The 25,724-nt window shown below is 47.1% G+C and overlaps 2 protein-coding genes across 6 annotated transcripts in view; both read left to right on the top strand.

Moving 5' to 3' along the window:
* SLC6A16 (solute carrier family 6 member 16) overlaps positions 1 to 10,693 on the top strand; it is a 29,735-nt gene extending 19,042 nt beyond the window's left edge. For all 5 annotated transcript variants that reach the window (XM_083411412.1, XM_083411416.1, XM_083411415.1 and 2 more), the window contains 6 exons: positions 1,030 to 1,271; positions 2,694 to 2,883; positions 4,594 to 4,795; positions 5,886 to 6,045; positions 6,213 to 6,375; positions 8,525 to 10,693. In XM_083411412.1, the coding sequence (XP_083267538.1) occupies positions 1,030 to 1,271; positions 2,694 to 2,883; positions 4,594 to 4,795; positions 5,886 to 6,045; positions 6,213 to 6,375; positions 8,525 to 8,791 (1,224 nt within the window). In that variant the 3' untranslated portion in view covers positions 8,792 to 10,693. The remainder of the gene's footprint in view (positions 1 to 1,029; positions 1,272 to 2,693; positions 2,884 to 4,593; positions 4,796 to 5,885; positions 6,046 to 6,212; positions 6,376 to 8,524) is intronic.
* Positions 10,694 to 12,615: 1,922 nt separating this feature from the next.
* BAX (BCL2 associated X, apoptosis regulator) lies at positions 12,616 to 24,251 on the top strand. The gene is made up of 6 exons (XM_083411510.1): positions 12,616 to 12,770; positions 15,583 to 15,631; positions 15,960 to 16,127; positions 18,434 to 18,569; positions 18,679 to 18,783; positions 19,757 to 24,251. The coding sequence occupies exons 1-6, from the start codon at positions 12,692 to 12,694 to the stop codon at positions 19,856 to 19,858; spliced, it is 639 nt and encodes a 212-aa protein (XP_083267636.1). The 5' UTR covers positions 12,616 to 12,691; the 3' UTR covers positions 19,859 to 24,251.
* The last annotated feature ends 1,473 nt before the right edge of the window (positions 24,252 to 25,724 follow it).

The raw sequence follows: 25,724 nt of genomic DNA, 5'->3' as shown, positions 1-25,724 counted from the left end.
ATCAGACCATTGATCCATTTGTCTCAGCATTGTCTATACTGACTGGCAGCGGCTTTCCAGGGTTTCAGACAGGAGTCTCTACCTGCCCTACCTGGAGATGCAGAGGATTGAACCAGGCAGAGCAGATGCACTCACTGCCACTGAGCTATGGCCCTTCCTGAGAACAGGGTGTCTCAACCTGCTTGTAGAATGACAGAAGGGAAGGTGCTAAACCTGTAGCCCATGAAACATATTCCACAGCTTCCAGATGGCGGATGTCAGGTTGCTCCTGCTTCTAGCCAAGGCCAGTTTGACTTCTAAATATGACGGAGCTCATTACAGGGCCTCTCTTACCTCATTCACAAGGAAGTTCATAAGCAGGCACTCTTTAAGAAATCCAGGACGCAGATCGTTCTGCCTTTGTGTAGGGTAATGCAAATCTTGGTTAGGTTGAGATGGAGTTTATAAACCTACTTCTAGCAGTCTCAGGTTAGAGGTTGTGAAGGGTCATGAGGATGAAGGTGAACAGCAACGAATCCTGTGACACCTGCAGTACTCGGCCTTCTCACTTACAAGTGAAACCCATTTTGAGCAAGCATGCATAGGATTGGGCTGCAAACTCCTGCCAGATAGTGACTGCTTCATCAGATGCATGAAGTACTAGCCTTGCATTGGCAAGTAGGTGCATATATGGGCATAGAGAGTGGGAAAAAATGTGAACAGTGGAGGTAAATCACTGTGAAAAGTGAAATTCCTATGTAAAAATTAAATGTTTACTAAACAAACAGTGGCTATTTGCCAGAGCGGCAATGGGAAATGAAGAAAAAAAGCAAAATTAAGATGACAAAGCACAAATAAGACAAAGGTGGTAAAACCTGTTGTGTGAGAGGAGACCATTATCTTGATCTGGGCCTAAATGCATAGAATCAAACTTCCTGACAAGTTCTAATTTGCCAGTATTTACTTCCATTGGAAAAACCCCTCTCCTTTTCTGAGGATGAATTCATGAGGATGAATCCTGTACCCTTGTCCTCTTTACCCAACCTCTAGCTGTCCATCTGGAGAGACATGCAGGTCTGGCGCCAGGCAGCCACCCAAGTGTTCTTTGCCCTGGGACTGGGCTTTGGGACCATCATTGCCTACTCCAGCTATAACCCGCGCCACAACAACTGCCACATCGACGGGCTGCTGGTGTCTGGGATCAACTTCCTTACTTCAGTGCTGGCCACACTTGTGGTGTTTGCCGTGCTGGGCTTCCGTGCCAACATGATCACACAGGACTGTGTGGAGAGGTGAGTAGCTGCCTGCCTGTGTCCTGCTCCCCCCAACCCACTTTTAGCTCTGGACACAGACACATACGGGAATTCCTGGAGGGGCTCCCTTGCTGAGTTAGGATTGTATCCAACCATAGTCTTCAGAATTTTACCCATCCACGGCCATTTAGAGGGCTGTTTTGGAGAAATTCCATTCCATTCTTATTATTACAGTCGTACCTTGGTTTTCAAACAGCTTAGTTCTCTAATGTTTTGGCTCCCAAATACCACAAACTTGGAAGTGACTGTTCCAGTTTGCAAACTATTTTTGGAAGCCGAACGCCCAACAAGGCTTCTGTGGCTTCCGATTGGCTGCAGGACCTTCTGCGCTTTGGTTTCCAAACGTTTTGGAAGTTGAATGGACTTCCAGAACGGATTCTGTTCGACTTCCAAGGTACGACTGTATTCTTATTTAAATTTGTATACCACACTTCATCTGCAGATGTCAGGGTGGTTGACAACATAAAAATACAAGATAAAAAACACAAAATACAGTGGTACCTCAGGTTAAGTACTTAATTCGTTCCAGAGGTCCGTTCTTAACCTGAAACTGTTCTTAAGCTGAAGCACCACTTTAGCTAATGGGGCCTCCCACTGCTGCCGCGCCACCAGAGCACGATTTCTGTTCTCATCCTGAAGGAAAGTTCTTAACCTGAGGTACTATTTCTGGGTTAGCGGAGTCTGTAACCTGAAGCGTATGTCACCTCTGAGGTACCGCTGTACATAATAAAAGCAAGAACAAAAACAAACCAGTCATCCCCACCCACAACTTCTTCTTCTTCTTCTTCTTCTTCTTCACTCACTTGAAACTTATTTTGGCATCACCCAGGGATCCATTCAGTTTGAGTAAGGCTCATTACATGCTCCCAAGCTTCCGTCCTTCAGAGGAGCAAAGGGAAGAGACTCGGAAATTGTGTGTTGACTACATTCCTGCTTGCCTTCCGTGATGGAAGGAGCAAGCTTGGAGACGGATCATAGTCCAGGGCACCAGACGCCCTGGGATACCACATCATAGAATTGTAGAGTTGGAAGGGATCACAAGAGACATCTGAAGGCAGCCCTGTTTAGGGAAGCTTTTAATGTTTGATGTATTACTGTATTTTAATATTTGTTTGTAAGCTGCCCAGAGTGGCTGGCGAAGCTCTGCCAGATGGGCGGGGTATAAATAATAAATAATAAATTATTATTATTATTATTATTATTATTATTATTATTATTATTATTATTATTATTCCAATCCCCACAAATGCAAGAATCTTTTGTCCAACATGGGGCTCAAACCCACAACCCTTAGATTAAGAGTCTCATGCTCTACCCAGCTAGTTGGCTTTGTGTTTTCAGATTTGGAGTAATTGCTGATTAATGGCCTCGCTGCTTGCCATTCTTTTTCTTTCCCCCCAGGAATACAAAAACCTTGTCTCTTCTAGCATCAAACGGCTCCCTCCCTGCCACGCTGCCCCACCTTGGAAACTTTTCTGACCTCTCGGCTGCTGAGTACAGCGCTTGGTATCAGGGTCTTCAGAACGACACAGCAGAGTGGCTGCAGATGTGGAAGATCAGTGACTGCCGCACAGAGGATGAGATGAACAAGGTGACTGGGGAGGAGGAAGGACGGCAGGCTGGGCTGCTGCGAAAGGGGGGAAAGCCGTCAGAAGCAGCTGCCTTTTGGGGTTGTGTCCGAGGGGCAAGAGATGGGCTTGCATAACTTGTGCCATGTCAGTCAAAATGTAGCCTCCGGCCTAGTGTGGCAACATGTTTGGGACTCAGTGAATTTCCCTGGAATTGAAGTGTGCGTGTGTGTGTATGTACACACACACACACACACACACACACACTACGAACACACAGATACACACTGTATACATAGGGTGATCAAGCAGACCACAATTCATGGCTGGCGAGCTATGTTTGTGTGAATGAGGCATGTATGAGCTGTGCCTGAACTCTCATAGTTGTTTTTAAAAGTGTTTAAAAGTCACCTTTGAGGGACTCTGTTTTGAGAAGCCAGATCTGCATCATTATTATTATTATTATTAAATAGTCATCATCATAGTCGTAGTATATTTAAACCCCCCCATCAGGCTGGGTTTTCCCAGCAACTCTGGGTGGCTCCCAAAAGAATATTATTATTATATAATAATAATACAGTGGTACCTCAGGTTACATATGCTTCAGGTTACAGACTCCGCTAACCCAGAAATAGTTCTGAAGAACTTTGCTTCAGGATGAGAACAGAAATTGTGCTCCGGTGGCACAGCGGCAGCAGGAGGCCCCATTAGCTAAAGTGGTGTTTCAGGTTAAGAACAGTTTCAGGTTAAGAATGGACCTCCAGAACGCATTAAGTACTTAACCCGAGGTACCACTGTATATCAAATTATTAAAACATATCAAATTATTAAAAACATCAAACATTAAAAATTTCCCTAAACAGGGCTGCCTTCAAATGTCTTCTAAAAGTCAGATAGTTGTTTATTTCATTGACACTGGAGGGCGTTCCACAGGGCGGGCGCCACTACCGAGAAGGCCCTCTGCCTGGTTCCCTGTAACCTCACTTCTCACAGGGAGGGAACCGCCAGAAGGCCCTCAGAGCTGGACCTCAGTGTCCGGGCAGAACAATGGGGGTGGAGATGCTTCTTCAGGTATACTGGGTTGATTGGCGCAAGGGCAACCAATCACGAAGCTGCCTCACCAGCTTCTCAAAGCAGAGCTCTGTACAGCGCTGGCTGGCCCTTGTGTCAATCACAAAGCCTCCTGGAGTCAATTTTAAGGTACAGGGGGAAAGCCTTCAAAACAAAACCCGAACCAAGGAGTGAGCACTTAAATAGATGACGCCCCATAAACCTAGTGTGGGAACTTTTGGCCTTCTAGATGTTGCTGGACTACAATTCCCATCATCCATGGCCATTGGTTATGTTGGCTTGGGCTGATGGGAGCTGGAGTCCAACAACACCTGGAGGGTCACATGTTCCACACCCTTAGTCTATGCCAGGGTTTCCCAAACATGGGCCTCCAGCTGTTGTTGGACTACAACTCCCAACATCCCTATCTATCCGGACCAGTGGTTAGGGATGATGGGAGCTGTAGTCCAAAAGCTGCTGGAGACCCAGGTTGGAGAAACCGTGGCCTATGCCATGAACAGAGCCATAGTCCCTGTTGCTATTCAATTAGGAGTGCCACAAACTGCTACTTCCTGTATGGCAGATTGCCCAGGTTTTAGGTATTTCTTTCCGATAGGTGTAAGCTTGTCACTTGCCCATTTCAGTGGCTGATACCCAGATATTTCTTCTTTTCAAACTCCCAGGATGTGGAAGGCACAGGACTGGCTTTCATCACCTTCACGGAGGCCATGACCCTCTTTCCAACCTCCCCATTCTGGTCGGTGCTGTTCTTTTTCATGCTGCTGAACTTGGGGCTGAGCACTATGCTGGGGAACATGCAAGGGATCATCACTCCATTGCTGGACAACTTCCACAGCCTCCAGCGCCGGCGGACCCTCTTCACAGGTAGGGCAGAACCCAAAACCAAGAGACGGAACAACATCCATCAGGGGGCAGAAGAGTGAGGTGGATGGGTTTTATTTTGCAAAACAACAAAATTCTGTAGTGTTGGACAGAGGAAAACAAACATCAAATAAGGTACAACAACAAAGGCACAATAAAAAGACTTCAAATAAGTAATTGCCGTCTCTTTAGCTGAAAAAGGCTCCCACTTACAAAGGTTAGTAATAAGGCAGTCCCTGCCCTCGGGATTGCTATCTAAAAGGCACAGCGCTCAAAGAAAGGGGACTGGCAGGCAGGAGGAAAAATACAAACTCAAACACTAGTTTTCAGTTTATGAAGTTCTTGTAATATTTCCCTGTGTCTCCTGTCTAGACCGGGGTGCTGCGTTCTGAAGGCAAAGGAAGGACTGGACCCTGATTAATACAAAAGACACGAGGCTTGACCAGCAAGACCTGGGAGAAAGTGCACATGCCACTCCCTGGCCCAGGCGTTTTTAATAACCAAAGGACTTACACAGCGTTTGTAAGAACCAATCAGATTTCCTCTGATCATTTCAAAAAATTCCCACGTGGGGACAAAGTCAGATCATAGCCTCTTAACTACAAAGATCTATTTCCTATTTGAGCATGCATACATGTTCAAGCTAAATAAAACAGGAGCCAAGGAGGAATACATTTAGCAAACCCCAGAAGTCATAAACAGGCAGGAAACAGGAAATACAGGCATTTTATCACCTTCACGTAAAGTCTTTCCTAGCCCTAAAATCTACCTAAAGATTAAAAAAAGCTACATCAAAGCTACCTCCTTATCTTTATGTACCCAGGATGCCTGGTGAAGCAACTGGTCTGTATAGAATGCTTTATACGTGACTGTCAGGCATAGAGAAAATGTGGCAGAGGCTTGTGGGATTGATGAGAAGTCATGTCAATGACTCAAAGCCAGTCAAAGCAATGCTTTCACTGCTGACACAATGGCTTTCTTCATTTTTCATAATTCCTCATAGCAATCCTGCCTGACCACTACACCGGGGCCCCTGCGGTCCAGCAGGTGTCCAGCCAAGCCAACCTGCTCTCCTTTTTCTCTCCCCCCACAGTGCTGTGTTGTATTATTGGATTCCTGCTGGGCCTGCTTTTCGTGCAACGGTCTGGCAGCTATTTTGTGTCCATGTTTGACGACTACTCGGCTACCCTGCCCCTGCTTATTGTTGTGGCTTTTGAAGCTTTTGCCGTGGCCTGGATCTACGGAGCAGACAGGTAATTCTCTACCCTGCTTTCTCAAGGGAGGGGTGGGCAGGTGGGAGAGAATGTCTACCTTGTGGCTTTGGGCAGAGCCTGTTTCTCTTCTTCCCCTGTGCTTCCGGGGTCTCTTAACACCTGAGGTGCCTCGTCTGCCATCTTGATCCTTTTCCCTTCATCCGCAGGTTCTTAAGTGACATAGAAGACATGCTGGGCTGGCGGCCTTGGAGGATCTACAGCTACATGTGGCGCTTTGTCAGTCTGGGAGCGATGCTGTGCCTGCTGCTAGCGAGTCTGGTGAACATGGCTATGAACTGGCCCACCTACCAGGCCTGGAATAGAGAAAAGGTAAGAGGCCCACCCCACCTAGTCGCATCCCTTCAGGTTTCTGACCAATAGCAGCTGCCCCTGCCGCTTTTCATTTTAAAAAAGTAAGCATAGTCTGGGGACCGCTCCACTGTACAGTGGTACCTCGGATTAAGTACTTAATTCGTTCCGGAGGTCCATTCTTAACCTGAAACTGTTCTTAACCTGAAACACCACTTTAGCTAATGGGGCCTCTTGCTGCTGCTGCGCCACCGGAGCACGATTTCTGTTCCCATCCTGAAGCAAAGTTCTTAACCCGAGGTACTATTTCTGGGTTAGCAGTCTGTAACCTGAAGTGTATGTAACCTGAAGTGTATGTAACCCAAGGTACCACTGTATAAAGAACCAGGAGTCCTGTGGGACCCTAAAGCCTACATCACTGTGAGCTTTTGTGCATGCAGGAAGGGGATAAAAGTGGCAATGTGGGTGAAGCGCAAGAGGGGACTGAGTGGCGGAGTCCTGCTCCCCAACTTCCACCAACAGGTTATCAAGCTGTACCCTCTGTACCCAGATGTGGCAATGACTTTACTTGCACATAGTCCCCATGGGTGCTTCTGCTGCATATCCTAAGCAACAGGTGTTTTGATTTGGATCTGAAAGTCACGGGCTGAAAACTGCCATGGATTCACTAGGTGACCTTCTCCAATCCACTGCCTCTTTTCCACTCTCTGTAACAAAACAGTAATGGTGATATATTTCTTGGTTGCTGAAGAGTCAAGATTTAGGGGTTTTAAAGTTTTAATGCAGGGTTTCCCAAACTTGGGCGTCTACCTGTTGTTGGACTACAACTCCCATCATCCCTAGCTAGCAGGACCAGGAGTCAGGGATGATGGGAATTGTAGTCCAACAACAGCTGGAGACCCATGTTTGGGAAACCCTGCTTTAATCCACAAATGCAGTATTTTTTTCAGCCCTCTGGCTCTTTGAACATGTGTTGAGTTGTTCAGTAATAGCAGACAAGCTTCCTAAAGAGATGGATTACACTTGATTACAGTGGTACCTCGGGTTAAGAACTTAATTCATTCTGGAGGTCAGTTCTTAACCTGAAACTGTTCTTAACCTGAAGTACCACTTTAGCTAATGGGGCTGCCGCGTCACTGTCATGCGATTTCTGTTCTCATCCTGAAGCAAAGTTCTTAACCCGAGGTACTATTTCTGGGTTAGCAGAGTGTGTAACCTGAAGCATCTGTAATCCGAGGTACCACTGTACCAGGTCTTCCATTACCAGCACTATCTTTCCATACCATTTGGATCTGGAAGAGTGTTTTGGTTTTGCTCTGGGTTAGTTTAGGAAAGCCAACCATGAGACCCAACTGGCCTAACAATGTAAGAAAAGAGCTCTGCTGGATCATGCCAGTGGCCCATCTAGTCCAGCATCCTGTTCTCGCAGTGACCAACCAGGTGCCTATAGGAAGCCTGCAAGCAGGATGTCAGCACAACAACACTCCCCCCCCCCTTGTGATTCTGAAACTAATATTCAGAGACATACTGCCTTTTTCAGTGGAGGTAGATCATAGTTTCCATGGCTTGTAGTCACTGACAGCCTTACCCTCAATGAATTTGTCTAATCCTCTTTTAAAGCCATCACTACATTTTGTGGGAGCAGATTCTTAAGTTTTAACTATGCACAGTGTGAAGAAATATTTCTTCTCTCTGTCCTTAATCCTGAAACAGTCATCTTCCTTGGATGGCCTCAAGGGAGGGAGAACAATCTTTCCCTACCCACTTTCTTCATATCATGCATGCACTTATATACCTCCATCCTGCCACACCCCTTTTCTTGCCTTTTCGCTAAATGTTACAGAATTTTTGTAACCTTTCCTCATAGGGCAGTTGCTCCAACCCCTAGATCATTTTTTGGTTGTCCCTTCCTGAACCTTTTCTCAGCTCAAAAAGAGAACTGTTTTAATACCACAGGCCATATTGCTGATAATGTCAATTCTCTAAGCAAAGACAAGGGCTGATGGGGACATTTTCTGGCTGTGCAGCCATTGAAGGCCTAGTGCATCTTGTACTGAGAGAAGCCTGATTCAGAGTCCAGATGGGCCCACTAAATTTCCATTCCTATACGGTTGATAGTAAATTTCAGTTTTGAAAACCAGTAATAATTCTTGGTTGTCTCCCTTGCCAGGCAGAGGAGCAGATGCTGGAATACCCTCCCTGGGCCCTGGGCCTCCTCGTAGGCCTCATTGTTCTGGCTGCTCTCCCCATCCCAGTGATGTTTCTCCGGCAGCTTTTGAAGGATTGGTTTGCCCAGCGTGGCAGCCGGTCTGGCATGGTGATGGCGCCTGTACCCACTGAGGATGATGACGAGGTGGCAGAAAGAGAGAGCCCCGCTGATACTGAACACCAAGGCAACGGGTACTTGCTTGTCCAGGCAGAAGATGGGCAAGACTGACGGGAGGCACTTCCAGCAGGAATGTACCATGTGGAGGACATCTGATCTGCTCCGGCTCCTCGATCCTCCTGACCATTGGCTATATTTTCCAGCCTCTGATAGCGGCGACCATGTTTGTTTAGACACCCACCCACACCCCCAGTGTGCTATTTATGGCTTACAAGGCTGGTGCAGCTTTGGGGGGGGAAGCGATGTGAGCATGAAGACTTTCATGCAGCTGGCCCCAATGCCTCCTTCACACCTGCCGCAACCAAGGAGATGAAAGAGACGAATGAAAGAGGAGCTCAGAAGTGATGTGGGGGCAATCCAAGAAAAGCTGCTGGATTACTAATTGTTTTTAAAGAACACCTTGTGGCTTTCACTGCTGCCACTGAGCCCCATTTCCCTTCGCTAGAATCGCGATGCCTTGTTGCAGTGCCTCCACTAAAATGATGGCGCAGGAACATTTGAGAGCTGAAGTTAATTTGATTTTGGAAGGCCACGCATGTTCCAGAGGCTAAAAGTGACAACTCTCGGGATTCCAATAGTAAAGGAAAGCCTGAGATCTGATGAGGCATTGACTCAGTTATAGGATCCACCCGCTCTCCTTCACATTCATCCCATGTCTCTCTCCCTCCCGTTGTTTTACCCACTATTGTAAGCCTCTTGAGGGCAAGGACCTATTTTTTTCCCTGATGAATCTTTGGGTGCCATATTGCTCATTCTCACCCGAAGATGGTTCAAGCTCAGCTGCTACTGGCATGAAAACGCCCTTCTTCCAGGGCCAGTTTCTGTCAAGAGCCCTGCAGTACTGTTAGGGTCAGGATTGGGTTTGCCGACTGATGCAGGAGGAGGAAGCAACAGGGGGCGGGGGCTGAATAGTGGGAACCAGAGTTGGTGGTGAAGGGATCACTCCTTCCACTGCAACTTCAGGCACTTGGGAAGAGGGAGCGAGGGAACTTTCCTGCGAACTGTGAGCTTGGAGCAGCCAAAGCTGAAGGTTAAGCCAGAGGCAGTAACAACTGAACAGGAGCCCTAACAGGAAGGTGCAGTTTTGTCGCTTAGAACCAGGCAGCACCTTCACTGATAGGAACAGACCAACCCACCCTGAAAGAGTGCACATTTGCAATCCCGACCTCAAAGAGTGAGCCAAGTGTTACGAGTGAGTGCACCATGCTGGGTCCTTAAAAACATGGCAGGTGGAGCATGGAAACTCGTTGGGACATCTTGGTTGCTTCTGTCCGGTTCTAAACTTCTCATCCTGCTCATGAACCCTGAGCTCTGCATCTGCAGCTGAGCCTGTACAGTTATTGGCCTGAGTAAATATCTCTTTCTTAGTTGCAAGAAAGAGCATCTGCTTGTTACATGTTTTTGGGCAGGAGTCAGCAAAATTCCTCAATGGAAGTCAGTATTTCCCACAACCCGACTAAGGGTGATGTTGAGAAAGAAATTGGTTGAGCATTTAGACTGGTATGAGATACAGGACTAAAGAAAAACTCCATGTGGTCTACATTGTCTTAAAAGTTACACTGTTGTAAATGCAAGGGGGGAGGGATGACATTTTATGGTTGGTTCTGAGTGCAAGAATAGACTGTGCCAAGTAATTTTTCAACACTCAGTTGGATTTTGTAACTCAAGGCTAAAAGGTAGCAGTCAGTAGACTGTTTTTAAACTATTCTCCATGAGGATGGTTCATGTAAATGGTTCAGTAAATGAACTTTATAATGCAGTTATTTTGTTTCTGGGACTTCTCTGTTCAAGCAAAGCAAGGAACCAATTGTTGGTGGTGGTTGGGTTTGAGTTTCTTACAAGACGAGGGGAGCACAGCTTGCTGTAGCTCATAAGTGAGTCATACACAGGAGAACAACTTTTTAAAGAATGTTTGTTTTTTTCTTTTCAATAAAAGCTATTTAGTAGAAACAAGTATTTGTCCTACGATCTCAACTCTGGAGGTGGGGGAATCAACTATTAAGTCAAGTTGCTCCATTTGTTTCTCAAATGTTTCCTAAATGTTAAAACAACAAAGAGTTTTGTTGTTATAGCATAATTTTTCGACTACAGTTCACTACATCAGGTGCATGGTTATTCTAGTTACAGAAATACAGTATATTTTCATTTGGTGGGAGAAATAATGTACAGATTGTAATAATTACCTTATTAATGGTAACCTTTCACACAAAAAATTATTGATAATAGGCATCCTGGCAGTGGTGAGCAAATAAGCACATGTAGATCATAGAATTGTATAGTTGGATCGTGTAGTATAAGAGGAAAAAACACCTTTGTTCCAACTGTAGCCCAGCAGTTTCAAGTTGCAGTCTCGTTTTTAAGTTCCTTTGTTCAAGGATGGTGGCATTAAGCTCATTTAAAGAGTGTCCTGTATGGTTTCAAATATCCCTCTAATGCTTTCTGGATAATGCTGTTCCTGGTGTCCTTTTATTATTTCACAAAGAGCCTTTCCTATTATTTTACAGAGAGAGAGACTTTGCTGTTTGTCCTTTGTAGACCGCAGAAGGGTATTGCTGGCAGATGATGGCATAGATCACTTTGGAAGATGAGCAGATGCATCAGCTGCTAATGTTTCAGATGATGCCATTAGATTCCAACTGACCAATACAGTCACCAATACAACCCCTTTTTAAAAATCATAGCCTGTTGTGCTGACAAAGGCCACTGTGCTTACAGCTACTCTCTCACAGCCATAACCAGTGCTTTTTTTCTGGAGGGACACAGGGGTATGCATACCCCCAAACATTTTGTGAATCTAAGTTTTTTGGCCTCATTGAAGGGCAGTATTTCAATATGAGTAAGAAAATGAGAGTTGTTGTTTAGTCGTGTCCGACTTCGTGACCCCCTGGACCAGAGCACGCCTGGCACTCCTGTCTTCCACTGCCCCCCGCAGTTTGGTGAAACTCATGCTGGTAGCTTTGAGAACACTGTCCAACCATCTCGTCCTCTGTCGTCCCCTTCTCCTTGTTCCCTCCATCTTTCCCAACATCAGGATTTTTTCCAGGGAGTCTTTTCTTCTCATGAGGTGGCCAAAGTATTGGAGTCTCAGCTTCACAATCTGTCCTTCCAGTGAGCACTCAGGGCTGATTTCCTTAAGAATCGATAGGTTTGATCTTCTTGCAGTCCATGGGACTCTCAAGAGTCTCCTCCAGCACCACAATTCAAAAGCATCAATTCTTCGGCAATCAGCCTTCTTTATGGTCCAACTCTCACTTCTATACATCACTACTGGGAAAACCATGGCTTTCACTATACGGACCTTTGTCGGAAAGGTGATGTCTCTGCTTTTTAAGAGTACCCCTAAGTATTTTTTAGGGAGGGGGAAGCACTGCTCCCTCTAACCCGGATTAGAGAGCCTTATGCCCCAATAAATGTTAGCCATAAGTGCTGCAGATGAGACTAGCCTGTTTCCTCAATAAAGGCAACAAGTCTCTATTTTCAGCATCAGAGGAGAAAACCTCCACCAAACAAAATCCAGAGGTAGAAAGACTATGAGCCGCCCTGGCTCCGCCACTGCCTTCTTTCTTACGGACACCGCTGCCGCCAAAACCTCCACCCATCTCTAGAGCTGGGGAGGTCTGTCTTTGGAGGGGAAAGGAAAGGCCCCCCTGGAACCGGAAGCTCGCCCTGCATGTATCCCTCTACCGCTATTTCTAACTCTATGCGCTCCTTCCTCACCCCTCACCCCCACCCCACGTCCTTCCACCCCGGAAACTTCGCGAGCCTCTCCGGCCCCTTCGGCCTCTCTGCTGCCTTGCCTCCCGTCACGTGGCCGGCGACAGGCCTCTCCCGCCCTCGGCGCTCGCTGCTCTATATATCCGCCCCTCCTAAATATACTACGTCACGTGATTTTCTGCAGGGAGGCTGCCGGCCGCGGGTTGGGCAGAGCCGGGTGGCTGTGGAGGAGGAGAGATGGCGGCGGCGGGCCCTGGGAAAGAGGAGCAGCAGCCGCCGGAGCCCCCACCGCGGAAAGGGGGTGAACCTGCCCGAGGTATGGGGAGGAGGCTGTTATGGGGAGAGGCAAAGCACTGCAAATTGGGGGCGGGGGCGGGAAGCCTCTTCTTTAGTGGGAGAGCATGAGAATCTGGGTGGATCAGAGAGAGAGAGAGAGAGAACCCACCCAGCGCCCATCCCTCTGTATGTCTGCTCAGACTTAAACCCCCACGGAGTTAAATGAGGGTTTTGCTCATTTATGCACTGACCATGGGGTATGCGGGTCCGGGGTGTGTGTGTGTTATAGCATCCCGCTTCCGGTAGTGGTCCACCCATTGAGTGAAGTCCGTGGGCATGCCAGGGCATGCAGCTGTACTCCATTTATTTATATAATTATTTGGGGGGCGATTTTATTTCAGATTTGTTTTTGTTTTTTTAAATCTGCCCTTTCGCCAAGAAGCACGTGGCGGAGGCTTACCTGTTTCTCTTCCTACCCCCACCCCGCGCTCCAGCCCAACGGTGGGCAAACTGGTTGTTACTGGGAAGCCCAAAAGTTAGGGTCTGAAGACAAGGATCTGATCTTCTGTATTGTCTCCCACCACCCCCCTCCGCCCCTGCGGCTGGTATTTCACCTAGCTATCGCAGTTGTAGGCAGATCTGTCCTCTGTGAGAGTTTATCTAACTCCTTGTGTTATCCCTGATAAATGAGTCATTCATGTCAAGTTGGTGGTCCTTGTCACCAGCCAAGTGCCCCTGGTCAAACAAAGTGTGGCATTTGCCACCACCATTTGCCTAACACCATCTTTTTTGCCTTTCACCCAGGCCTTTCAAACAGCTAGTGTCTGGTCCTCTTGATTTTAAAGCCTATGTTCTTAATTGTTTTGTGTTGCCTTTTAATCGTTTTGTTTGTTTTCTGGGGTGCCTGGACAACTTAGCATTATGGGGCTTCTGTGTAAATTTATATAATGAAAGGCAAGTAGATGCCTCCTTGAACTTTACCGCCTAAATTTAGATCCATGTGGGGGTGGCTGAGGCAAGCAGGGAATGTGAGCAAAATGCTCTCGCATATAACAGGCTTTGTTTTGTTCAGGGATGCACATTGAACAATGTGTCAGGCTTAACCGTTATGGAGGAGTAGCGGAATTGTTCAGTGTAGCAAAGGAGGTTTCTTATATTTTAGTCAAACAACTCTTTGCTCTGTGTGAGCTCGGTTAGTTACAGCGTGGTGCTGGTAATGTCAAGGTTGCCAGTTCAATCCCCTTATGGGACAGCTGCAAATTCCTGCATTGCAGGGGGTTGGACTAGATGATCCTTGGGGTCCCTTCCAACTCTACAATTCTATGATTCTCTGCAGGCAGATGAGTGGATAAATTGTCTGGTTTCAGGCCAGGGAGTTTGCCTAGGCTGCCTTATGGGGAGCTGTGGTGGGATAGCTAAGGAAGCGTGGAATGATTATCTGTGTAAATGTGCTGTAGAATACAAACAACGCATTTAGGAAAGGGGCTGAGAAGCTCAGACTGCTGCATCCTAATCTTGTACATAAAGTGGTGACTCAAGAGGTGGCTTCAAATCCTATTTCAGCTAATGACTACAGGCCAGTCTATACAATATACTTGCCATGTGGACCCAGATTTTAAAAATCAGCCTGCAGTTGCTCTGTGCTTTTTTCCAAATCACTCTGGAAGGTTGCTGCAAGCCAGCTTCTTGTGATGGGTGTAACATGTAGACCTCTTCTCAGTCTTGGGCCCAACGCTTTTGTCTCAAGCTTTAAATGAGAAACAAAAACTGTCACCTGAGTCAGCCACTGTAAAGATGAATGACAGAGCAGTAAAAAACAAGAAGTGCCACGCAAATGATTAGTCATAACGGTAAAAAAACACATTTATGAGAAACGGGAGTCTGCTCAGGGAAACGAAAGGCAAATGGGTTTGTTTACCTGGGGCAGTAGAGGAGGAAAGTCTTGTGAGCTTCTCCTGAGCTTCACTGAGTCTCCTGCTGCCATCTCCAGGAGAAGTGGGGAGAGGTCCCAGTGTGTGAGAACAGGTGGGATCTGGGGCTCTTGTTTTCTCTAGTAGGCGGCCAGGGAGTTGTCCCATTAAACTGAAAAGTAAAAAATGCTTTGGAAAAAAGAACATTCAGACAAAAAGTACAGCTTCACACAGTGCATGATTAACTTATACCTTTCACTGCTGTAAGATGTGATGATGTCTGCTGTGGCTTTAAAGCGCAAGAAAGCAAATACACGGAGGATACATAGCTTTTCATTATGATGGAACCTATGTGCCCAGAGGCAGTATGTTGCTGAGTACTAGTTGCTGGGACGTGACACTCAAGGAATGAACCCATCCAGAGGACCATGTGATAATCTTCTGAGGCCCTTCTTCATGTGATTCCTGAGAGGTCCAGAGGGTAGCCTTTTCTGTGGTGGCTCCCCATTGGTGGAATGCTCTCCCCAGGGAGGCTTGCCTGGCACCTTCATTACATATCTTTAGGTAGCGGGCGAAAATGTTTCTTTTCAACCAGGAATTTGACTGTTTAACATTCTATGGCTTTTAAAATGTGTTTGTGGGAGGGGGTGTTATTGTTCTGTCTTTGTTTCTGTTTTATTATGTATTTTGTGCTTTGCTGTTGTGAACTGCCCTGGGAACTTGAGATGTAGGGTGGTGTACAGATTTAATAAAGAAGGATAATAAAGGAAGGCTCTCGCTCCTGTGCCCTGTTTGTGGGCTTTGAGGGGCATCTGATTGGTTGCTGTGGGAAGCGGAAATGTGGTTCAGATTGGTGTTGTTAAAGGGGGCTTCCCTTCTAAACCTAGGGACCATCTCTCCTCTGCCTTGCTTATTTTCACATCATGCTTCTATTCCTTCCAGGCTCCAGATCAGATCAGATTCTTCAGACGGGAACTGTTCTTCTCAAGGGGTGAGTGCTCAGAACGGAAACATATCTGCAGGAAATGTCTGGAAGCTCACTTGTACAGCAGTGGTGGGGGACCAGTGCCCCACCCTGGTGTTCTCACACTGCCAGCATTTATCAGCCCAGTAGCACTTTTGGGGGTTGTGGAAGTCATAATCTCAACAACATCGGAAGAAGCGCAGGTTCCCTTACTATAGCAGAGCTTTCTAGGGAAGGAGGACATAAAGCCTTGACTTTTGTGCTTGGGGCTTCCTCTGGGGAGTAGTGGGAATGGGCTTAGCTCTCTCTGGCTGAAGACTTCCCTATGATCTCTCTCTCTTGCGTCCTGTGGCAGCTTTATCAGGGACCGAGTGCAGTGCTGTGGAGACTCGGGACGTATTGATGCGACAATGGCAGAGCTCGGCGTCTCCGAGTCTGAGGCTTGTGACCCGAAAACCAAGCAGCTGAGCGAATGCCTGCGCCGAATTGGAGACGAGCTGGACGGGAACATGGAGCTGCAGAGGTGCGTTTTACTATCACGTGGGGGCGAGAAACCAGGGTTATAGGCCCTTCTTCCTGGTATTGTTTATCGGCAAATGGGAGTAGAACCAGCGGAAGCACAATTGCCTTTCTGTCCTCTACCAATTCTGTGCCTCTTTATTGATAGCAAGGGGAAATGCCCATCCCTGGGCTGTGTGTACAGAAGAGGAACTTGCTTTTTCTTAGTTTAACTTGTCAACTGTCCTTCACCATAAGCTCCTGGAAAGATGCAGGATTAAAACAGCGCAGGTAGGATTAAAAAAACAACACAAAGCAACAAGAGCACTAAAACAACATCATCTGTAAAAAGTTATTTGAATCACAAAAAATAAACATTTGCCTGGGACAGCAAAGAGATTAAAGCATGCACTCAGTGAGCATCTCTGGAGAGGACATACCTCATACAAGGTGTCGTGGCGACAAAAAAAAAAGCTACCTGCTGCAGCCACCTTGTCCACTTCTGCAGTGTACAGTTATTATTATACCACTTTAACCAAGCATGGCTTCCCCCAAAGGGCCCTAGGAAGTATAGTTTGTTAAGGGAGCTGAGAGTTATTACGAGACCTCGTTCCCCTGACAGACCTAAAATCCCCATACAGTGGTACCTCTGGTTACAAACTAAATTCATTCAGGAGGTCCGTTCTTAACCTCAAATCATTCTTAACCACTTTAGCTAATGGGGCCTCCCGCTGCTGCCGTGATGCCAGCGCACAATTTCTGTTCTCATCCTGGGGCAAAGTTCTTAACCCGAGGTACTACTTCCGGGTTAGCGGAATCTGTAACCTGAAGTGTTTGTAACCCGAGGTATCACTGTATTTCTCTGGTAAGAGGGAAGGATTTCTAAACCTTCTGGAAGTTGTAGCTCTCTGTGGGGATGCTGTTTAGGTTTTGCGCCGAATGTAAACCTCGCCACCAGGGTTTGGTTCACTCCGGGGATTCTAAATGAATTTGGACGTCTGCCCAAAATACCACTCCTTTTTATTCAGGGAAGGTTCCCCATTTCCTCTTCCAGCACGACTTGTACTTGGCCGCGTTTAAATCTGATGCTGAGTGCAAGCTGTGCTGCTTCAGCCAAGAGTCAAACCCGCCTAATGTTATATGAGATCCGGTGCTAGACAGGTTAGATGGCCCCACCCACCTGTCAAATGTGACCCACAGAGGCCACAATGAATCTGGCTTGCCAGCTGGAAGTGATTCCCCTGCTCGATATGCATAGATAAAATGCAGTTCTATTCCAAGAACCTCTTGCTGTGTATGTTCGCATGCTTTGAGCACAGAGAGAGAGCACACCTGCAAGATCCTCTCCAGGTGACGCAGTGTCAAAAGTGGGGTAGAAGGCAGGGTTTGCTGTGATTCCAGCTAGGCTAGGCTAATTCTCCTCCTCACCAAGTGGTTATTGAGACACTAGCTTGTTTTTCATCTTTGACACCTCCTCCCTCTTCCCCTGTCCTTCTGCATCACCCATTCCTGGCTTCTGCTTCTCAGTGGCCCTAGTGTGTGATGAAATGTTTGAGGCTGGCCTAGAGAGAGAACTTACTGCATCACTGCATGGGGCTTCTGAAGACAGACAAGACCAAGTAAAATAGAAGTGTTTCCACTCCTTTTTCATGGACATCAAACACTCCTGCAACGGGAGACAGGGTGCTGATTAGAATGTGCTTCTGCCCCTTTGGGGAACTTTGTGGGTGGCTTTTGTTTCATATTCCACCTGTAAATAAATGTGTTGGGGTTTTGTTTTTGTTTTGTTTTTTTTGCTCCCTCGCTTCTCATAACATAGGCTAGGCATCTGGCTATGGTTGCATTTCTTTTCTGGCATCCTCAAATTTTGCCGGGGCTCTTTTCGGAGTGCACATTTACACCCGGGTTCTAATATGCTCTCATTGGGATTTCATGCAAAGGAAGCCGGGTGCCCACTGTGGGCTATCTTGCTTTGGAGTAGGGATGGGGAAACTGGTTGTCTTTCTGATGTCGCTGAACTTACAACTCCTCGACTGCTGCTGATGCGGATGGGGTTGGAGTCTAGAGGGCAAAATTCGGCTGGGTGACTTTCTGATCTCTTCTCTGTGGTTGACTTTCTGCCTTGTCAGATGCATGTGTGCCGAACTTATTAAATGGTATTAGCTTTTTACAGAAGCCTCAGCTCAGTGCTAGGTGTCTCTTTTTCCGAGTCTGCACTGAGCCCAAGCACTTTGTGGTTTGTGTGGGAGGAAACCTCAGTGTTGCCAGCATCCTCTCTGCAGCTGGAAGCATGCCTAACCTGAGCTACTCCTTATCCTGTTTCCCCTGCAGAATGATAGAGCAAGTTCAGATGTATCCTCCCAAGGAAGTTTTTTTCCGAGTGGCTGCAGAGATGTTCTCAGACGGAACCTTCAACTGGGGCCGTGTGGTGGCTCTTTTTTACTTCGCTTGCAAGCTGGTCCTCAAGGTGGGTGTGTCATGTTCCCAGCCCCACCCCGGCTGGTCTGGCCACTCCTTCACTGCATCTAATAACAGGCTGCTCTTCCCTCTTTTCCCCTTTCCTCACCCTTGGGCAGGCAATTTGCACTAAATTACCAGAGCTCATAAGGACGATCATCAGCTGGACCATGGAATATATCCAGAATCATGTCCTGTCCTGGATTCAAGCCCAGGGAGGATGGGTGAGTATACAGTGATGCTTTTGGGCATAGAAAATCTTAGGCTAGGAGTGGGCAGACTTCAGGCTGATAGAATCTGCTTAGGTTTTGGTGTTTTTTTTCCATGAGAACCATACCAGTCAGGTGGAAAACACTTGGAATGAAGGAACAGTGTGTCTCTGTGTACATGAAGCTCAGCACAGGAATTGTGTTTTCAGTACCAAAAGTGAACACACAAGCAAATCCACTCCTGGTTTTCCACAATGCTTTTTCATTTACAGCAGCCTAATTTTGTAGGGTGCTGCTGTTTCTTCTTCTTATTATTACATCTTAAAAGTGAACAGTGAGGGAAGCCTTGCAAGGCTGTTTGGTAGTCAGCATGATTTGAGTGGCCCGTTTAGTGAGTATGGCTATCAAGTAACAACTTCAGCTGCCTTTCTCGCTGATTAGTTTATCATACCTTAAAAAGCTTACATATTATGGAAATCTGAATATATGTTGTCTTTTGTTGATGTCTTTTTGGTGATAAGAACCAAGCAATTCTTGCTCCTAGATTTTACCTTCTGCAGCCCTTCCCCCCACCCCAGTCAATACTCCCCCCCCCCCCTTTTGACTGATCTCTGTTCCTCCAGGTTAGCTGGAGAGAAGAGTACCTGGTTGGGCCAGTGGGGGTGGTGTTGAAGGAGCAGAGGCTGCAGGGCAGTAACTTGTGAGTGGAGAGAATGTTTAACACAGTCTGCTGGCACCCCCCCCCCCTTTGCTGTTTAAAACTGTACCCCTCTTCTGCCCCTTTCTGCATGTGATTGGAGCAGATCCAAATACCAACACAGGGCTTTTCTCCCAACACAGAGCATTACAGTTTAAGAACTTGCTAAGAGTGTCCTGCTGGACCAGTCAGTGGTGCAGTTGCCATTAGTGGGACTTTACTGCCTCTGACTGTGCCATGTCTCTGCATGTGTTTTCTCACTACTGCCATCCTTTTTTCTTTTCCTTCCAGGAAGGTCTCCTGTCCTACTTTGGCACCCCCACTTGGCAGACCATCGCTGTATTTGCCGCAGGTGTCTTGACTGCCTCGCTGACCTTCTGGAAAATGTCTTAATCCTCAGCCCCCCCACCAAAGGGGGGCCTTTTCATTGTGATGACAAAGCAGGGGAGTCACTTTCCCCTCTTTTTTTCTAATCAAAGAATGAAAATTGGCTAGGATTTTCCCCCTCCTGTTATGGGCAGGGGAGCTTTTAAAACAAATGCTGTCATTATCTTGGTGCCTTTTTTTTCTTTTTAAGTGCACACCCTTTTTTCACCCAAGGAATGTGTACTATTTGGCTTTGCTTCTTGCCTATCTGTGCCTCTTAGGGTCAGAGGACATGGAGTGTGTCTGGACTATGAAATGAAGGATTTGAGTAGCTGTTCTTGTTTGCTGGAGGGTCTGTCGACGCTGCTGAATTCCTGTTCAGTTTTTGAAGAAGAGGATGACTCTCTCAGGTGGCATCTCTCAAACTGAAGTAAGACCACTCTCTAGAAATGCAGATTGAGAAATCCTCAAGAGGAGAGAAGTGAATTCTTTCCCTACAGAACTTGAGAAATTGTCTGAGCAGATGATAGTGGTTTGGATTTCAGGATTTCAAGGCAACTTCCTGACCCGGCTAAGAATCAGCACTGCCGAGGAAGTGAATTTAGGCAGAGACTCTGCAGCAACCGATTTGTGTGTTGGGTCTTCGTTTTTCTGTTTGCCTGTCCTTGTTTTGAGGAAACTTCCATACCTGTTAAAACAGTAGGAATTCCAGAGCCTTGTTTCATTCTACCAGATCCATCTGTTTTTCTAGAGAAAAACTCTAGGTGGTGCTAAAGAGAGGCACTCATGCATAATATGCCCCAAGTCAAGAAAGCAAGAGAAGTGCTTTTAGAAAGCAATTGCTCTCCAAGTGGAACCGAAGACATTGCAAGAAGGAAATTCACCTGCTTTGTTCTGTCCCCTGGAAAAAGCTTTCAGAAGCTGGAGAGAGCCTTGGTGGCTTAGGAAGCAGAAGAAGTGAGGAGGGTTTGCAGGTTGGGTTTCTGTCTATCCGACAGAGTTTTCTCATCTCACTGCTCATCTCTTCTCCGTTCTGTATTTTAATGGATTAATTGTCCTCCAGGGGTTTATTAGGCAAAAAGAAAAGAAGAAGAAAAGCACCAAACTGTTCTGGCAAATCTTCCTACTCCATGTGCCAGTGTGGAATATCTTAATCCTACCTGTGATGGGGGCATTTGGCTCAGTGTGGCTTCTCCTCTTTCTCTCCTTTCCCCCACATGCACAATGATAAGGTATTGTGACTGCATATCAGCACATAACACCCTGAAACCTGTGCTACTGTGCTGGCAGCGCACCTTGAAACACATGGCGTTTACTTTCTTGCCCACAGGTGCTTGGAAACTTAACTACTTACTGTAAGGGGGCAGAGCTTTTGTCCTTGCCTAGCAGTCTTGGGTGTCTGCCTCTTTGTTCCCCTTTCCTCCAGTTCATCAGTTGCTCATTGTAATGGGTTCTCAAAAATACTCATTACCAGTCAGCTTCTTCCCTGATGTTTTGGAGAAAGTTGTTCATGGCAGATGGAGACAGGTGCAGGGCTGTCTGGCACAAGGGGGTGAAGGGTGGCAGAGAGCTATGTTGCTGGAACTGTTGAGGTATGTATTGGGTGGTTTTGGGGCCTGCTTTGCCCCATAACCGGCAAAATCCGCTTCCTGTAGTCCTCTTCTTTGTTAGGCAACCTTTCAGTCACCAAGCCATCCCTCCTGCTGCGTGGGTGCCAGGAGACAGCTGGGTGCATGTGCCCGCTTCGAGGAAGCACAGGGGCTCAAAATAAGGCACAAGTGAATGGCTGGAGCAGTTTGGCCTTCTCAACTGTTTAACTTTGCTGAGGAACCAGATAATACTGGTGGAGACCATCAAATCTGGCAAAGAAGCTTCTGTCCCCGATTCCAGCAGCCGATGCTTCTCGGAGCCCATCTTGGGAAGGGAGGGTGATGGCATACAGCAAAGAAGGGTCCAACAGAGAATGGCATTTGGGTATCTGAATTGCTGCCTTCCAGATGTTCTGAGCTACTGCTCCCATCCCCCTCAGCCAACAGGGTGTGCTGGTGAAGCACAAGGGAAGGCTAGGTGATTCCATAAGCAGAGGCAAAAGGCTCATGTGGTTGCCAAGGCCTGTGCAGTGTCGGTGGCAAGCCTGTAACCCTCCAGGTGTTGTTGGCTGCAGTTCCCATCACCCTCCGCCATTGGCCAAGACTGGCCGGGGCTGATGACAGGAATGCAACAACATCCGCAAGGTCACTCGTTCCCCACAACTCGCACAGTGCCTCCTGCAGAAAGTGATGGTGCAGCCAATACACCCCTTCCCCCACCCCCAGCTGTACACATATCTGACAGCACATACAATCGGCGCAGGATATGACACCTAGAAGCCCCCAATAATCTTCCTTTACAGCCATTGGGCAAATTGGTTCAGCCCGATGTTGCGTCGCGAAGCTGGTGAGGAAACGAGGAGGAGGAAGTTTAAGATTTGGAGCATGAAATATCCCATAGTGGTGTGGGAGAGGCGGGTCAGGGAGAACCAAATGTACTTGAATAATTATATTGGGAGGGGGGATTTTGTTACCTCAGGGGTTGGGTTTGCGGGAGTGTAACGTCATTGGGGGGGGGGCTTGAGTTTTTCCCCATTGGGGTGGGGTGGGGGGACAGACAGGAAAATGCATATTGCTGTTGGGATTGGGATGATGGGCATCTGAAGTCTTATATTTGGAGTCTTTGATGTCATGGCTTTGATGGGGATTGTAGAGTCTGGAAGTGGAAATGAATTGAACTGGGAGGTTGGGGAGGGGAGGATTCTGAAATAATGGGTTTTCAGTGCTTTGATAATCTCAATATGTGGGGTGTGTTTTTTTTTCTGTTTGTTTCTCTTCTAAGGGCTTCTGGGGTATTAAGGAAGCGTGGTTAATGGTGCAAGAAAACGTTGGAGGGTTTAACTCCTGGGTTTAAAGATCACCACCTGAGGGGCAGTTCATGTCTGGATAGGTTTTGTGTCAGCTACTCTGCAGCCTTGATTGTTAATTGTGGGTTGCATTACAAATATGCCAAGACCTGTATATGTGTGTGACCCTGGGTTTGCCCCCTTCTTGGGTATGTGTCTTGCCCTGTATTTCTGTTCCCGAAGCCCCACCCAGCATCATTCTTTATTTTCTTCTTCTTTTTGTGACTAATCTCTTTTTCTACCAGCATCTTCAGCTGTTCTCTTGGTGCCCAGTGGACTTGCTGCTCATCTCTTTGGGCAAGTGCCAAAGGGGCTGTGGCAAACAACTGCTGAGAGGTTCTCTGGGTGTCCACATTTGCCAGCTAATCTCATGGTGGTGGAGGAGTTGAACACACAAATGGTCCTGCTGGCTGGGCTGTCTCCAATATGGAGGCAGGCACTCGTGCCAAGGGACCAGGCCCACACTATGCATTTCAAGCTCTCTTAAATCATGTTAGAACAGCCACAGCTTCCTCCAGAGAATCCTGGGAGCTGTAGTTTAAGAGTGCTGAGAGTTAAAGAGTTGCTAGGAAACCTATTCCCCTCAGAGCGGTTTCCAGAGTGGTTTAACAATCTTTCTTCCCAGGGAACTCTGGGAATTGTAGCTCTGTGAGGGGGAAAACACATCTCCAAACAGCTCTCGGTGCTTTTAACTAGCTACAGTTCCTAGGATTTTTTAGGGGAAGCCATGTGTGTTAAAAGTGGCATAGCATTACTTTAAGTGTATGTTGCAAATGTGGCATAAATCAGTCTCTCCTGAGCGGTGACCTGCTTCTGAAATGGAGGTGAGCTGTTGGCAGAGGTCCTTAAAGCGACCAGGCCAGCAAACAGCAGTGGGTCAGCCTTCTCCTACTCCACCCTCCTACAAAATCTGCTTCAGGCTGACCTGAGGCCTTCAGCAATGGCTGCTTTTGTTTCAGGAGGGAGTGAGGGGGGTGAAGTGATAATGTCGTTGAGACAGGGGAGACACAAGTCCCTTAGCAAGGCCTCAGAATTTGTCAGCAGGTTTGCCCCCTCTGTATCTCTGCAGAGTGCCGTGTTATTTCATTGGGAAATAAACATTTAACAGTGCGTATTTCTGTGTTTTGGCATACACTGCAAGAGAGCCACAGCCCTGGAGCATAGCAGAGGGTAATAGGCCCCAATGGAGGGTATAGCCAACAGCAATCTCATCTGGCTGCCATGAAGCCAGCCTTGTACTGTAACTTGAAGGGTGGCGGCAGCTGTCTTAACAGTTGAAGTTGATTCACATGTCTCTTTCTATGCAATTGACCCCTTACCGATGCAATAGTTTCTGTACTTTTTTAATATAAATCAAATTACCCATTTTATAATTTTTTTTAAGGGGAAAAAAAGTTTGATACATCTTTTCTGATCTGTTAACTGTGAAGTTACAGTTTTTTTGTTGGTGTGTGGCAATGAATTAAAAGATTTTTTAAAATTAAATTGCAAGTCTTGGGAGTTATTCATAAAGGGGGGGAAAGGGTCTTAAGGGAAGAAATGACAAGCAAACTGTATGAGTACCTGCCAACTGACTAATATAAGATGGACCACCAAGGTCCCTGCTGATTTCTGGGATTATTGCAAAAGGCTGCTGGGCCTTGATCTGATCTAGCAAACCCTTTCATGTGTTCTTACATAAAGAATACATAATACAGTGGTACCTCGGGTTAAGAACTTAATTCGTTCCGGAGGTCCGTTCTTAACCTGAAACTGTTCTTAACCTGAAGCACCACTTTAGCTAATGGGGCCTCCAGCTGCCGCCGCGCTGCTGGAGCACGATTTCTGTTCTCATCCTGAAGCAAAGTTCTTAACCTGAGGTAATACTTCTGAGTTGGCGGAGCCTGTAACCTGAAGCATATGTAACCCGAGGTACCACTGTACTCAGTTTCACTTAACCTAGATTAGTTATGCTTTATCTGTGTTAGATCCTGAGTGTGCGTGCTTGCTTGGTAAATGGAAAACCCAAGTTTGGATTGAGGACTACAGAGATATTACCGTATTGGCCCAAATATAAGCCGCACCTGAATATAAGCCATATCTGTAAAATTAAAGGGGAAAGAAAAAAAGACAATACCTGAGGAGGAGCGGGGGCCAAGGAGGCAGCGCCTTCACTCTGGCAGCAGTGCTTCCAGAGGGTCAGCACCACCATGGCCCCCCAATGGGATGAGAGAGGCGGCGGCTGATGGGGCTCACGCGGCCCTTGGCAGGCTAAAGACAGGCAGCACCTCAGGATAGTGCTAGTCCCAGCACACGGGCTGCATCTCCTGTTACTCCACCTAGAATACCTTCTCACTCTTTTGCCCACGTTCCTCCCTTCCTCACCGCCTTCTGGCTCCCTCTCAGGGACCCCCTCACTGCACCGCCATCTTGGGAGCCGGCCCAGCCGAAACCAGGCAACATCCGGGGACAAGCCCGCTCCAAGCCAATTTTTGTAAGGTCACGAATATAAGCCGCACTTTCAACTTTTCACAATTAGAATTGGGGGGCGGGGAGGGAGTACAGCTTATATTCGAGCCAATATGGTACAGTGGTACCTCAGGTTAAGATCTTAATTCGTTCTGGAGGTCCGTTCTTAACCTGAAACTGTTCTTAACCTGAGGTACCACTTTAGCTAATGGGGCCTCCCGCTGCCGCCGCAGCACAATTTCTGTTCTCATCCTGAAGCAAAGTTCTTAACCCGAGGTACTATTTCTGGGTTAGCAGAGTCTGTAACCTGAAGCATCTGTAACCTGAGGTACCACTGTATTAAACAATGGACCATGCAAGACTGCAGCCTGACCACCAGGGGTCTCCCTCCTTCCCTCTCAGCAGGTGGCCGCTAGGGAAAGGACACTTTCTATGGCAGCACCCAGATTCATTCATTTTTCTCTCTTTTCTCACCCTCCAGTTGTTAGGCAAATCCTCTCCAGGTATTTT

The sequence above is a fragment of the Podarcis tiliguerta genome (assembly GCF_965153285.1).
Source record: "Podarcis tiliguerta genome assembly, chromosome: 13".
In the NCBI taxonomy this organism is placed as follows: Eukaryota; Metazoa; Chordata; class Lepidosauria; order Squamata; family Lacertidae; genus Podarcis; species Podarcis tiliguerta.
This window is presented reverse-complemented; position numbering and strand designations above follow the sequence as displayed.